General features: G+C 38.2%; 1 protein-coding gene across 1 annotated transcript in view; it reads left to right on the top strand.

Annotated features, from left to right (window-relative positions):
* Positions 1-6849: 6849 nt before the first annotated feature.
* LOC133266219 (uncharacterized) overlaps positions 6850-16674 on the top strand; it is a 32536-nt gene continuing 22711 nt past the window's right edge. Inside the window, exons 1-3 of the mRNA XM_061447478.1 lie at positions 6850-6855; positions 7619-7801; positions 7863-8615. Coding sequence (XP_061303462.1) covers positions 6850-6855; positions 7619-7801; positions 7863-8615 — 942 coding nt within the window. The remainder of the gene's footprint in view (positions 6856-7618; positions 7802-7862; positions 8616-16674) is intronic.

Below are 16674 nucleotides of genomic sequence, written 5' to 3'. Positions count from 1 at the left end.
TCTTCCAAAACCACTACATATAAATGAACTGCATAAGCTACTGCTAAACTTAATACTAGATCCCCTCCACCACCTTAGATATAGTCCCTCCTCATACAGTCCCTGTACACATCTACATTATTAACTGGTGCAGTACAAAGAGAAAGGACTAGGTTTTACATGCTACATTCCATTATAGTCCCAGGACTGCATACCCAACATTGCATCGTTATCTGCAATAAAATTCAGACACATTGCCAGTCCAAGGTGTGCACGGTGCCCATGTAGACACATAAATGCTGGAGGACCATATACCCACACTGCACATTGCCTCCCTTTGAAAATGGTAATTCCAGTCTCTGCACCAGAAGCCATGTAGGTCTGTACCTTCCATAAATGCAACATGGTTGGGTTTATTTTTTCCCTTTGATCAAGTTGTGATTAAATATGGTACTTGTGGCTTTGGATACACAATGGAAAATGAAGTCCAGGCAGGAACACTGACCCATAGAGAGCCTGGTGACAGAAGGAAGCTTGCCATCATAGTACTACATTTTAATAGTGAGTATTTCAACATTTCTGAATCAATTACTTTATTTCTATTCTGTGAAAATATTCTCTGTTCTGATTTCAGGTGGCAGCCTAGAGCAGCATAGAATTTCTTGCAGGATGAAAACTCCAAGTAGCACTTCTATAGCTGTTGGTGAAACAGCTTAGATTACACATATTATTTTAACAATTTCTTCTGAAATGCAGTATAGCAAAGTGGATGAATTCTGGATTTGCTGCCTCAGAGATGAAGATTTCAGTTTCAGTTGTGCCCAAATAGTAAAGAACTTTATTCAGATGCTCAGCCAATAAAACAAAATATTAGTAAGCCACCTCTTCAAAGACAAGGACAGGAAGAGAACTGTGTTTAATAAAGACTGTCAACAGAAAGAACTCAACAACAGTTAGAGTAAAAGATATTGTGCTCTTGCTTAACAGCTTGGTTCATACTCCCTCTGGCTGAAAAATGCTATATTTGAGGAAGTCTCAAAGTCTCAAATGTAAAACATCTTGTTAGTCCTACGAAAGTATGTGACAGATCAGCCAAATGCTTGAGCTATGTGACGACTAGCAGGTTTTGTTGGTTATGCTTGAGCTGTGTGACAACTAGCAGGTTTTGTTGGTTTATTTTCCCGCCCTCCTCCCCTTTCCCCCTACTCCCCAAAAATCTGCTTCAGTGGCTGCAAGTCAACAACAAGATTATTTTGGCAGATCCTCAGGTCTCATAAATTGTCAAAATTTGACTGAAGACAAGGACATAATATATATCCCATTTTCTTAACCAGCTGTGTATGAATTCACATTGTCATAATTTTACAAGATTTATTCTCAGAGGAAATATGGCACGACCTACTAACCTCGCTTACTGAGCGGAAACTAAGGCATTAACTTGTGGTAATGATAAAAACAGTAAGAAAACCCAAAACTTCTCCTGTAGTTTTCTAAACTATCACCAATGCAATATATATTTTATGTCATTATTAAAAAGTTCTCTTTTTCTTTACTGAAGTAACTAGTTTCCAGATTCTTCCAAATCAAACAAAAGGACATCAGAGACACAAAGCACACTAGAAGTATACTAACAGCAGTCAACCTGTATCATCTCCAAGAAACTAAATCATGTCATCTGTCTCGACTAGTTCAAGGTCTTGTAAACAATGGTACTAGCTAAGTCACTGGAGGCAGATAGAGATTTACACTTGTTTATTAATAGTTACATTGGTAGTACCTTTATACAAATACCTGCTTGAGTGTACTTGTACCACTATACTGTTTCATGTCCCACACAAATTCACATACACCTGTACAAGCTCTTTTTTGCCACTAACACAAGATCCAATCTACTGGGGTTATCTACTTGCACTTTAAGTATATTGACACCACTGCAGTACAATAACATTTATAAACTTCAACTACAAAAAGCAAAGAAGAAAACCTTCTAAATACTTATCTCAGAGCTAATTATATACAAGTGATATTACCACACTTAATTCCTCCTCATTTTTATGACAAATCTGCAAAGGACAAGATTTAAAAAAATATAAAAAAAGGGGTAATAAAGTCACCAAGAGGAAACGGTATTTTACATATACTCTCTCCTAGTTTATCAAAATCTACATGTTCCTATCTTTGAATAACTGACAGAAACAGCAGCTGAGTGACACAAGTATACTTGCAGATTCTAAAAGCAGTTTGTAATTTCAAATACAATAGCTAGGTTTTATCCAAGCATCTGATAGGATTACACCCACTCCACAAGAGATTCTGTGTTGTTTCACTACATTTTCCTCCAATTGTCAGTATTGGAAACTTTGTATTTTGTTCCAAAGGAAATTATCTTAATATATCCCAATGATATCATCATTCTTTGAATAATAAAGAGTATCCTGTTCATATTTTTAAAGGCTTGGGCAAAAACCTCAGGCTTGTTAAAACAGTCTCTTAGAAAGCCCTTCCCAAAGTAATGAAAACAGTTAGGGTAACAGTTGTTAAAAAGTTCTGGCAGTGCTTCAAGAACACAAAATTGCTTATAATATTAACTTACATAAACTTGCTTACTCCAGAAATTATTCCTTTGATTTAAATGTGACATATCACATTCTTCTCAGTATTCTCACCCTCCAAAAATATAACTTCTTGTACAGAAATTACAGTTACAGCAACACAACAGATACAACCAGCATAAAACCCCGACTACAGAAGTATAGCTTATTCCTAAATAAAATTAACAATCTACATGAGTACAACTGCATGCAAAGATCAAAGTCTCCCCTATAAGATAACACAGGAAAGGGTTAATTTCTACGGAGATGCAAGTATTTAAGTACAAAAAATACAGGTAAAATAAGACTTCAGGAGTCATGTTTACACAACCAACATAAGGCCACAGCTTCATGCGTATTCAAGTTGGTTATGGCTCCAATTTTTCTATTGTTAAACTTTGACTTAATTATACTGTATTCTTTAAGCACCTGGCTTCACACCCATTTAGTTTCTTTCAACTAACTCAACCATGCATTTTAAAATTTAAATATGCAGTCAGAACTGCAGGCCCTGAGCCCAGACACCATGAGACAAGAAGGTATCATCACAATCCGTCTGAGACGTAAGCGAGTAGAGAAGAAAGAGTCTAGATAGCTACACAGAGAAAAGGAGCTTCATCATGTGCTGGACTGCTCCACTCCATCACTTAGAAGGGCTTATGAATCGTACACAACCAAAGCTGTGTGGTATGGACCCTGCTTGTATGCAGATTTAACCAGCTCTCACAAGCTGCCACTCTTCTTACCTTCACACTAGTATAGATCAATTACTGGGGGGAAATGAGAGAGGTAGGGCTGCTTCTTTAGGAGGCCTGAAGTGTTTGTGGAATTATAATGTAACATTACATACCAATTGTTCTTTCAAAGGCTGCTACTGCTGAACATTTGCTCCCTGCATATAACAGCTAATGGTGTGCAAATGACTGTATGAAGGCATACCCCAACCTATTAAGAGTTTCAACACAGCCTAACAAAAATATTCTGAGCTCTATTCGCATCACTGAAAACATTCCCTCATCTCTTTATAGAAGCTCAAATTTCACCCACCACTGCTGCGTTATGCTTTACATAGAAATAGATCACAAATCACTACCCACTTTTGAGTGGGTTTATATACATAAATCTTCCACTCTAATAAACTTCATCAGCTTTTCTAGATATAATTTAATAGAATTTAAAATAGTGTTAAAACACCCCTGATGGCTGGTAATTACTTATAAGGCTTCTGCAAGAGTCTGTAAGAGTTTATGTATACACACACAGGGAAATACATAGGCACGTGTACATATGAATGGGTACGCATGGGCAGCCCAGCCAATAAATCTCCTTTTCAGAATGTATTTATACAATTTCCACATCATACATATAACTAAAAAATTATTAATTTCTGCCAATGCCTGCAGTCAAAACTTGTGCTCGGGATTCCAACAGTCACATAGCTATTTGAATGATAATGACTCCTACCATGCCTAGGGACCCTCACAGTGATAATAATTGAGGTATCCTCCAGTTTTACTAATCTCCCTGATGTTTTGCATTGTTTTTTTTTAAGTCAAAGCGCTTTCTGAGACATCTCTCAAATCACCTTTATTCCTCATTGCTCTCTCTCTTCACCAAAATCAAGTAGAATGTGAAAAGGTTATTATAGGCATTTTATTTCAAATCTCATACTGTCAATCTGGCTAAAGCATCCAAAAAATACAAAAGATGGGTCAATTTCACTTAAACCAGAGTTCATCTGGCTAAAAATTTAGAGGTATTCATGGAAAAACTATATTATGCACTTAAAATGTTTGGCTATGGATTTTGTCATCCACTCTACTTCACATAAAACAGAAAGTTACAAGCCTACATTTGGATAAACTCCTTGAAGGAGTCTGGTAACAATGGTGGCAGAGATGGCACAAGATCACAGCAAATACACTGAGCTCTAATCCCAAAGAGAGGTGATTCCATGACTACCACTTCACTAAATCTTTGGTACATGCATTCCTAATGTGTTAATTTCGCAGGTTTAAACATTAAATTTTCATACTTGGCTATACTGGAAAACATTACCACTTAGATTTTAACTCTACTCAGGGAGTCAAGACCAAAACAGTTCCTGAAATGTGTTAGTGTTTCTAAATAAACATGCCTGGAATAAACATCCCCTTGAACACATTAAGTACCTACCTTGTAACCAGGTCATGTAGCATTCTCAGTGGGACAGTTCTCCATTATTTTGCCAGGTAAGAACAGAAATGACAAAACCAACCTTTTTTCCATTTTTACACATAATACCAAGACAACATTCAAGATGTATTAAAACCCCTGTAAACTGCCAAACTGAAGATGAAGATGCATCAAGTCAACACCATCCTCCTTATTATGCAGTTTCTTGAGACCTCGCAACAAAACTGGAAAAATTCTAACATCTTCAACTCATCCTGGCCATCCAAGACAGCTGTTAATCTCTGTATTTTAAAGCTATAATTCTTTGTAAAGCCCGGCTCTGAAAAATATCATTGAACTGATCAGGTAGAAGAGAACATCCTCCTACCCCTATAAAAGAAGGGTAAGTGGCACAGACAGAAGAAAGCAGCAACACGTATTTTTTTAAGCCTGCTTTATCGGAATACGTGGGCAGTAGGAAGCATTTCTGCTGCCATTCAGAGTTGCATAGAGGGTGCAGAACTGGGAAAAATGGTCCATTATGTTAGTGTTCACTGACATTTCTCAAAAATCTATTAGCATTAGTGATCTTAAGCAGATTCTTGCTTTTCCCCTTCTATCAACACAGGTACATTCTTTTATGTAATCAGGCTCACATGCCTGGTATTAATACACGTGTTTTCAGGTTATCAACATAGTAAAAAGGACAGATATTAATGACATCATCATAACCACTGTGACCTGAAAACCAGAAATGGTAAAACAGAATACTGCAGAATGAAACTGTTCTGGTCTATTTTTGTTTAATTTCTGACATCAGCAGAATTATTTGGCCTCAAAATACTTAAGTAGCCATTTTTAAATAACAACCTGCTCACAATGGTCCAGGCTGAATAATCACCTTGCACATGTGTTCATCTTGCCTTGCTCCCTGACAAATAATTTAAAAATGCAAGTTTGAGGTCATGGCAGTTCACCTACACATTTCAGATGACATTGCAAGCCTAGACAAACCAGTTTCACCAATACTCCCAGAAAGATCAACTTCCTACTACACAAGGTAAACCAGGACAGGGAACTGTCTTTTCTTCAGTTTTGTCATCCTTTCATTGAGGTAAAATTCCTTACACAGGATACACCATAAACCATTTTTGCAGTGAATTGAATTCCACATCCCCTATATATACCCTGTCAGGGGGACCTCAGTGCATTCTCAGTCATTTTACTGGGGACAGTGAGATCTAATGCAATTAACAGAAATTAAAATAAGATGGTCTGCTTGGAGGCCATTCAGGCAGCCTAAGCAGCCATCCCATTTATTAGATTTAAAAGCAAAATGCAACTAAGTTAGATACTGAAAATAAAAAAAAAGTTTTATGATACACCCATAGAAAAGACAGACTCTTTGGAATATCACCACAAATTCTGTAATCTAAAAGATTAGTCATGATAAGACCTAACTTTCCATTTCCATCATAATGTTACATTTGCTAAAATAATCCTGTCTAGTGTGTATTTGCACTGAAGGTTTTAGAAACAGCTAACATCAGCTGCAATTCAAGGTGTATGAAAGCCAACTAGGAATTCTTTGCCAGTGATTAAAGTTTCAAAAACACATCTAAATTATAATACATACATGCAAAAATTTCAGTCCCTTTATAAGATACTTCATTTGAAGCACTGCATTTTTTTATATTATTTTAAAAAGAATTAAACTGAAAAAATATTCTACTAAGAACAATTAACTTCTCCTATGTAAAGCTTATCTTAATATCCTAAAAGAATCCTTAATAAAAATTAGAAATACTGCCAATTTTACATTTTCTATTTAAAAAGTATAGCTGACTATGTTTCAAAAAGCATATGACTATGTTTCAAAAGCATACCATAAAAAGCTGTGTAATTGCCTTCCATAACATGACCAGATTCATCTTTGTAAAACATGCTGCTTGCTACACTGCCACTAGTACATTCCAAAACTGCATGAAAACTTTTAATTTCCATTTATAATCTTTTCCCAAAAGAAAAGACCTACATTCAAACTAACACTCTATTAGAAAAAGGCTTATAGCAACTTGGTACACTTTAATATTAATCAGCAGTAACCACAACTGGCTTAGTAGACATGAGTGTAAGTGAATTTATTCTGGGTCTAACATGAGAAAAAAAACAAGACAATTCAATGACAATGTCATTTCTAGAAAATACAATTGCTAGTCAAACAACTTCTTAGAAAGTACCTTAAAAAAGTAATCACTGGTTTGGTTTTGCCATTTTAGTTATATTTTTATAATAGTTTTAATGTTATCTTGAAAGTTTTCATGTCATCTAAAACAAGCTCTATAAAGAGATCCTTAGCTATGAGACATATGACAGTTTTCGCAATAGGTATCAGACACCAAATCTATCAATTTCATACAGGTAACTAAATTACAAATAATCATATCCTATGGGGTTTCCGATTCATTTACAGGATTAATTTTGTACTTGAATGCATGTAAGTTAAATACAGTGTAGATGTTCAGATAAATAAAACTGTCAAGGATAGGTGTGCACTGTTTCAAATTTGATGACTGTTTAAACTACATTGCAGAGATTTTTTAAAAATACTTACAAACTAAGAGAAATCCAGAAAAAAAGGTAAATGCTGTAACAACTACTCTTCTGTCAACTGCAGATGCTAATCCAAAACTCACCACAAAAGTTTTATCGCAGTACTCATCTACCCATAAACTTGTCATCATACGGGAGGGTTATAAATTATATCAGATGCAGAGTTAATTGGGAAGAAGAATAAATGTCTGAACTGCCATTCTGAGCTTTTCCCATGAAAAAGAACACACACAATGCGGACACACCCTTTCGCAAAAATAAGCTAATTCGTGGAATAAAAGGGAGATGAAGAAGTCAGAGTGCCCTCAGCTCAGGAATGCCAGGAATCCCCGGAGGAATGCGTACGGGCTGGCGGCAGCGGCACCCCCGACACACCTCGGTCTCGGCGGCCCGCGGGGGGCTCCTCGCCGACCGAGCAGCCCTTGGCTTCTGACCTCAGCGCCCCCCAGCCCGGCCAGTGCGCGGTCACCTAGAGCCAAGGCAGACAGCAGCACCTCCAGCTGAGGCACCGCAACTACCGCACAGGCTGGTACACGCACTTGGCGGAAAGAACCCCCGCTCTTCACAGCCGGGACGGAAAACTCGGAAACAGTCAGGTCTCATCGGAGTGTTTTCCCGGAACTCCCTCGCCCCTCCGCGGCCCATTCCGCACGCTCGCCCCAGGGGCGGCATAGCCGCCGCTCGCCAGCTCAGCTCCGAGGAACGCTCGGGGGGAAGGCCTGCCCCGACCCGGTGCTCCACCGGCCTCCCCGCGCGTTACCGGCGGTCGTAGAGGGAGAGCCGTGTTGCTCTCCCCTCCCACCAGAGAGAAAGCGGCACCCCCCTGGCCTTTGGGAAAGAGCGTGTTTAACGGAGCGAGGTGGAGAAGGGAAGCCACCCCTTCAGCTCGGGGAGCCACCTCCACAGCCGCAGGCGGCAACCCAACACGGCGACGTCCCCTGTGCCTGCCGCGCTCCGCTCAGGTCGCGCCACAGCCCAGTGCCGCCCGGCCCCGGCCATCTCTGCAGAGAGAAGACTGCGACGCGGTGCACCCCCACTCGGCGCCCAGAGCTTCCGTCGCAACCAGCCACCGCTCTCCCCACCCGTCCCGAGCCGCCTCACCCTGTGAGGGGGTTTCCAGTCAACTTCGTGCCCCTCTTGCCGTCGCCCCGCCAGGCGCGCTCGCCGCTGGAGCTTGAGAACGGACTGCCCGCCCCTTCCAGCGGGGGAGGGGGGTGCCGGAGCCGCGCCCGGGCCGGGCCGGGCCGGGGAGGAGCTAGGCGGGGGGCGCTCCCTCAGGTGAGTTTGGGGGCTGCCTCTGGCGCGCGCGGCGGCTTCCCGCCCTTTTCCGCCCTGACTGGCGACCGTTGAACGCCCTGAGGGGGAGAGTGGCGGGCGGGATCTCCTCAGGTTGGAGCCCTCCGACAGACACGTATAAACGGCAAACAGAGGGCAAAAACACCGTACTCCGCCTTTGTTCAGGCTGCGCAAACGGTGCCAAGACGAAAGGGGGTGGCTGGAACAATCTGCAGCAGAAATCCAGCCACAGGCCCAGGTACTGTCGTTAGCTCGAGGCCGCCTGACAGCGGGTTTGCTTTCCTCCGCGAGCGGGACCCGCCGGGCGCGGAGGTGGCTGGCGATGCTCCCGCCGCGGAGGGAAGAGCTGAGGCGGCAGAAGGACGCGGCAGGGCAGGCACGGGTTTGAGCGTGTGTTAGAGGGAAGGAACGAGGAGCTGGGTCGCGGCGTGCCCGTACTGCTCCGAGAGCAACGTCATGAGCACCTCTGGGCACACCTGAGCTCTCTTCACCGTTTGGGGTGATTTTTCACGGTGTCTTAAGTTAGATTGGAAACACCACAACAAGGTGTTTGTAGATTTCCAGAACATTCCACGTGTATAGTCAGGACTGAGCTGCTGCCGTAGGGCAGCATGACTCCTTCCCCTGACCCATGTGTGAAGGATAGGTAGCTGCTAAGGACACATGGTTTGCAAGTGACATACAAAACAATACAGTGACTATAAGCATGTGACCAGATTTGCTCCTTGGATAATTTCTTCTACCCTTTGAAATCTGTTCTTGAGGTCTGAATCGTAAAACAAGCAGCATTGTCAGAAAAAAAAAGGTGATAGTGAATATAACGGGGGGGGGGGGGATGACGGGAGACAGACACGACATGGGACAACAAAATCTTATGTATCTTCTTACAGAGTTGTTATACAGGAGAAGGATGGATAGGCACTCATCCTGTTTTAAAATCTGGCTGTGCTTGGTGGTCACTGCTCACATTTCTGCCTGCGCTGCTCTGCTACCTGTTACATGTTCTGAGAAAACAAGCCCAGTTAGCAAACACTATTGTATGGAATTGTATTATATATCATTTTATGGATTTTCTATAGAGAATGTCCCTGTCTTAATTAGGATATATAAACAGAAGGGGTTCAACTAGGAGAGCAGCTCTACCCAACACAGCACCAAAGTTGACACTTCTAGGGCACTGTGTCCAGATTTAGGTGTGAATTGGACAAATTCCATACGGTTCTATCTAGTGAAGTGATTGCAGACATCTAACAACGATTTCATTTGCTGAGAGGGTGGAACTATTAGGTGCAACAGGGGCTATAAAGGCTTCTGTTGTGGAAAAGCGCACCTCCACATAATGTGTTCGTTCTCCCTGAAAATGGACGTTGATAGGAAAGTCACAGATCTGTGAATTTTTATGCCCTTGATATTGGGTTGACCTGTCAGAAGAATGCTCATGAGACAACAGCCAAAATGTTACCATCTTGATCTTTTACAGACTTGACCATTTAACATTTGCTTTTCATGTATGCTATTTTCATATAAGCAGAGGCCATGACTAATCTTGGAGCTGTTTACATAAAAGATATATATATAGTTTGCTTAGCCCCTTTCACCATAGTTTTCAGAAAGCACATGGTTTTTACCCTCACCCCCTCTGATAGAAATAAAGAATGGAAAAGAAAGTAATTAAAACTTTCTTTTTTCTTTTTCTTTTTTTTTTTCCCCTCAGTTACATCAGCTTTGTGTCAAAGTTTCGTGTTGAATTCACAGACACGTGTATATGGCTGTATTTTATTGCAGTTAAAGTGTGAAGAAATATGTTGACAGTTGGTTCAGCATTGTAGTTTTGTAACTTATGAAGGAACTGAACTTAATAGAAAAAAAAATGTTTCATTTTGTAGTGTAGTGAAAGAGGTGTATACACTTATTTTCAGGTTGTTCTTAAGAGGTTAATTAAAACGGGTGCTAATCAGTTATGTTATACAACAATACATTTCCATTGCTTTTAGAAGCAAGCCAAAAAAGAACCCCAAACATTAAAGATTCATTTCTTGCTAAAACAGCTAGTCTATGACTACACATTGAAGTGAATTTTGACACTTTATTATAGCCTCCTGTTTCCTTGCAGGAAAGTATATGATCCAATAATCATAGTGTAACAAAAAAAAAAGTTGTTCTCACAGTATGTTATTACTTTCAAACACTGCTTCTAACTCATCTTTTACAATACATCTTGAAAATTTTCTAAAATTATTATAAAAGACTAGATACCTGTTGCTTAAGAAATAACGTTATCCCTATTACTGTATTCAGTAAGATATCGAATAGACATTTTTATCTCTTTCTTATATCAAGAAACATTCTTCAAAATTCACATCTTCTAATTTTCACTGACTTGTTTTCTGAAAACATTGTCTTGAGCAGAATGGTTACAGAGTTGATTCTGAAATTACACCTGTAAAATTGTATCTGTACCTCAATCATTTAAACAAACTTCAAGGACTTTTGAGTTATATGAGCATAACAAAGTACCCTTTTATAAAAATCGTACTACTTTGGCTATCCTAGAACACCAAGGAACAGTTCTATTTTAAGTATTAAATTTACTGGGGTGTAAATTTATTTTCAGAGGAGAGTTTGGGTCATTTAAAGAAATTTAATTTTATACTTTTACCAGCTGCTTTTTAATGTATGACCTCTGTATTTTAACTTGAAAGACAAATACTCAGAAAGGGAGGCCCTTAGTTTTCCACCTTTCTTATTTTTTCCTCTCTTTTTGCAGTCCCCTTCCTTCCTTTTTTCCTCTTTCTCCTTTTTCTTTTTGGAGGTAGCCCCTGTCTTTTACATTTGTCATCTCTTGTTCTCCTTTTTCTCTATTCTCCCATATACAACTGTCAGATGCACAGAGTACAGCCCAGAGCACCGAGTTCCCCCTATCTCTAACCCAGTTGCGCAATGTAGAGGCGTGTAACAATATTCTAAAAAAGCCTGAGTCATCCCAGCCATTAGGTATCTATTGAAGAACATCTTTACATTGCAGGAGAATAAGATGTGGTAAATAAAACGTATTAAAATGACATATGTAATTGTAGAATAAGAAATCAGCAGTTTTGGTTGTCTTCAACAGGGGAAAATACCTCTTTATACTTTATAAAAGTTAGCTTTACTGTTTTTAGCTAACCTGTGGAGAGGAAAAAGGAAATTAAGGTTTAAATTGTAACTTGTCTTCTATAGAATTTACTTCCATTTTATTTAGCTCAAGTTTACAAATGCTCTTCCTACTGAAGACTGTACAATTATTAATCTTATGTATGTGGGAATCAGGAGATCAGGAGTAAGATACAATATTCAAAGGTGTAAGGCGAGATGAAAAGTTTAAAAGCTGTTGAGGGGAAAATACGACACAAAGTTAGATCATATAATATGACAGCTTCAATATTAATTTAACAAATACATAGTCTAGTAATTAAGTGAATAATTTGTAGAGATACGAACTTCAGTTTAAGATTTTGGACTCTCTTCTACATCTAGCCACTATGAGAGTTTCTGACCTCTCATTCTTCTCCTTGGACAACTTTTGGCTATATCCATATTTTTTCCTTCATCTTAACAGCACAGTCTTGCTCCCACTAGCCTTATTCAAGTAATCCTAGCAATGACAAAAAGTTTTTCCAAAAACAGCCTGAAGAATCCTGGGTACTACTAAATACATCTACATTAAAGTTCCAGAAACCACTGTGACTTCTCTGCTGTGGTCTAAGTGGCTTGTCTTGGTCAAGTCCAACCTGCTAGGATTTAGCTGTGCCCATGGTGTTTTGGAAGTGGCATAGACTGAATCTGTTTTGCACAAATACATGAAGTTAGTAATTCGTTGGCATTGTCAATGTATTTATTTGAAGAAAGCTTAAAGGGTGCATTGTTTCAGTCAGTGCAAATGTAAACACTGATTAATTTATCACAGAAATAGTATGTAGTAAATTAAATGGTTCATATGCTCTTTCTGCATGTAGATCTTAAGAACTATTGTTATCTTTTTTCTATATATTGCATACCTATTTCTTATCTATTTTCTATACTCAGGAAACTTTACTAGGCATTGTAGAGCTCCATGAGAGACCCATACCAAAAAATGCTTTACAATCTAAGTAGACAAAGGATTTAATCACAAAAAAGACTATAGAATGTGCTATGCTGAAACCAAAATCATGTATCATGGCAAGAAAACGCAGAGGCTTTCTGAGTAATTTAACAGTTCTGTTTCTCATCGTAACATGCATATGTGTAATGGTAAGCAAATGTAAGCATTTTTTATGTATTTAAATTTTACACTTAGATGTTTGCAAAATTAACATCAAAATTCTTAAGATTGGCATCCAAAGATTACATCCTGGGGACATAATATATTCTGTCTCTCTCAGAAATACTAATTTCAAATCTTGTTTTACCTTTTTTGTAATACCTTTTTTTATTTAAGGTATCTTTCTTTTGTTTACAATGCATATCAAAGATTATCTTGGTTTAGGGTATGCAGGCAATTTAACGTATGTGTAGTGTACCAAGGAAGACAGTGTGTAAAATAAAATTAATATTTTCTTGGTTTAAACTGTGCTATTGATTAAAGATACAGCAGGACAAAGTTTTACTTGCTTTATTGTTATCTTTTTAGGATTTGCAGACATTGCATCATGTATTCAGTTTTCTTAAAAATGTGTGTCTTTGATGAGAACTAAGGCAAATATGCAGTAAAGAATTTAGGCTCCTAATTCCCGTAGAAATTAAGTTATTATAATAGGGAGGTGAAACATGAAATACATTCTTGTGTTTAGACCCAGATAACTTTTGAAACAGAGATAAAATCATCATTATCCCATGTAAAAATTTACTTTTTTTTCCTTACAGGCATGCATTAATTATTGATTTTTTTTTTTCGCCTTCTTCTACTTTTCGACAAAGATGAGGAAACTTTTCCAACCCTATGGAAATCTAAAGCAGTATCTGGTCCAAAACCTGTCTCCTGATTCAGTTTTGGTCCGTTGGCCAGTACATCTTTATGCTGTTATGCAATTGCACCACCTGGTGGCTAAAGTTAGTTTAACCGGTATGATCATTCACGAACCTATCTGAGCATCTTGAAAATAAAGACCATAAAGAAAGGATTATCTTTAATATTCTTAAGATTGTTTTAATCTCTAGCCACTTAACCAGGTGAGGTAATATCATTTAAATAGTTTTGTGAAGCAATATTTTAGAATAGATACAAACTTTTCAGTAATGTCCCATATAAGAAACTTTAAGGACTGACTTTCAAAGATCTTTCTGGTTTAAAGGTAAAGCATCACTCCCAATTCACCTGTAGTATCTTAACTACTATTGCATTGAATACTTCAGAAAATATCCCTATATTTGCAAATCTAGGCCGACCCGAAAAGACAAGTTAAGAAAGGTAAGTTTCAGAGGATTGGAATTTCCAACCTTTATAGATTTGTCAGGACTGATGCAGAAAACTTCTTATTTAAGTGTCTTATTCAATCCTACTCATTTCTATATGACATATACAGTTATTCAAGCTTAAACATGGAAAAATATATAGGGCTGAACATACCACTTGAAGACAGAAACTGGGAAAAGGGAGGTAAAATGAAAGAGTGATTGGAAATCCTTTGGTTTTTTTTTTATTTTTCAAGGAAGAAAAAAAAAAAAAGGTAGCAAACAGACATACAACTTTTTATACTCATTTGGCAGGGTGGAAACCAGAGCAGAGTAAAGTCAGTTCTCTCTTAACTAAGAAAATATATCCAAATATATATTTAAAATATATATTTAAAAAAATAGAAAATACATATTTGAAAAAATTAATGAGCAATAGAGCAAACAATTTTAACCTATAAGACACTACTCTGTCTCTTCTCACTTTGACGTTCCAGGAAGGAATTATTGTGTGCTTTATGGGAACTGCTACCCAAAATCAAGCAAAACATAAGTATTTGCACAGTAGAATGTACATGTGTATTATATATTATAAACATTTCATGGGGTTGTTTTTTTTATTTTTCAGTTCTGCTTGTGAACAAAATACTTGTTGTGCACAACTCTCACAAAAAGTATTCTGAGAACTAAAACCAAGAACAAACAAAATTAACTGAGGAAACTGGTTCCTCCTGGCCTTTACCATGGGTTATTCCTTGCTTTCTTTTGGAAATACCACACACTGTCTTATTATGGGTTTCCATTTCTGATCCCACAACCATCCATTGTCTTAAGAAGTTTACAGCTTAATTATGAGTCATCCCAGAATACTTACAGTATTCTAAATCCTCAAATGTAGAGGCTTCAGTGATGAAATAGGTTCCATCTTTGGCACTCATGTGAAGTCTGTTCATGTTTACAGGGGGGTTAAAGCACTCATAGAGATATATTCGTATAGATTTGACACTATACTGATAAACAAAAGTGATACTCTAGTTTTCATTTAATACTGGGGGTTTTAGGTAGGAGAGCTTTTCCTTGTTAGTGTTTTGTGACTGTAGAGGGTGCTCTTAAAATACTGGTGATTGTAATACTACATGACAATCAATTTCTCTTTCTATAAAGCTTATCAATGTTAGAATGTGTATGTTTACAAAGAAAATTGTACATCTAGTTGGGTTTATTTTGTATATGGGTAAGAGTCACTATACACATTTGTATCCAAATACATCCCTGGAAACTTTTCTGATTTTAGTTTATTTTTGCAAATATGTTTCTGCCAAACAGTGATATTATTGCCTGAGAAAACTATTGATGCTGTCTCAAACAAGCTGAAAGAAATACTAAATAGAACATATTTTTACTTGCAAGGTCATTCAGAGTTGTATAAGAGCTTATTGTTCTGAAGAAGTCATTTAAATATGCACAGAAAATTCTTTAGTTACATGAAGTTGATGCTCCCACATTGCACTATCTGGAATTCTGTTGAGAAAGATTTAACTTTATTTTACTTTGGTTTGTCTGTGGTTTGTTTGATTGCTCTACCATACTCCCAATCTATCTGTTTTTATATTTCTCTAACCGAATTAGCAGGGGGGAATAGCCTAGATACAATAGACTAAAACAAACTTTATCCTGCTGTATTTTTCTCTCAACTGTGCAATATATATTTCCTTTAATATAAAATTATGTGTTCCCCTCAGTACAGTCAAGAAATGATTGAGTTAATTCTGTGTGCTTGAGAAATATTACCTCCTTCTAGAGAGGGTAGAGTCTTAAACCTCAGAAAGGTAAGATTTTTATTTTGATAATCAGAACTGCAGTAAGCCTGTTTTAGAGCAGTGTGAGGAGAGTTAACATTTCTGAGGTCAGGACCTTTCCTGTGAGTAGGCTATGGGCTTCTGCCAGCAGTGCTCTGTCAGTCATGGCTGAGATGAGGTGTGATCCTTGACTGGCTGTGTCAAAAAGAGCTTGTACCATAACATACACTTACAGCAGCAAAACTACACTTGAGTAGGTTTTATGTTGGGAGAAGTTGAAATACAGGCTTCAGAAGCACAGTTTTCTCAACCTAAACTTTTCAACAATTACTCTGCTTCTTATATTGGATTTGTATACTTCCCGTGAAAAGGTCCTCTTACACATGAACTCTGGTAATAAAAGACTTTCACTAGTGGTCACTCATTTGAAATACAGACATTACACAAAATTAACCCTATTTCAGACCAGGTTTATGAAAGATATTTATTGTATATTAGTGTCACAAAGCCTGTGACTTGTGACTACGCTTTTGTAACAGCTCTACTGTAGGCCCAGTTTAGAGCATAGAAGTCAGTGCAGCTTGTTTTGTCTGGGAAATCCCTCTGAGCTTTTTTGGCTAACTTCAACAGCATCTATTTTAGGGAGACTTTGCCAAGATCATTAAATCAGGAAACTTTTTAAGCATAGACCAAGCTTAACAGATGTTTGCTGGCTTCTAATGAAATGAACTTGGCCCATTCCTATCTCCAGTTTCTGCGTGAAATTCATCGTTCTATGAACTTGCAGTTTAGGGCATGTCCCTTAACACTTTTGTACACTATATCATGCA

The sequence above is a fragment of the Pezoporus flaviventris genome, unplaced genomic scaffold (assembly GCF_033815535.1).
Source record: "Pezoporus flaviventris isolate CSIRO_AGI_PZ_B2104156 unplaced genomic scaffold, CSIRO_AGI_Pfla_v1 ptg000006l, whole genome shotgun sequence".
In the NCBI taxonomy this organism is placed as follows: Eukaryota; Metazoa; Chordata; class Aves; order Psittaciformes; family Psittacidae; genus Pezoporus; species Pezoporus flaviventris.
The sequence above is the reverse complement of the archived record's forward strand: the minus strand, read 5'-3'. Positions and strand labels throughout refer to the sequence as shown.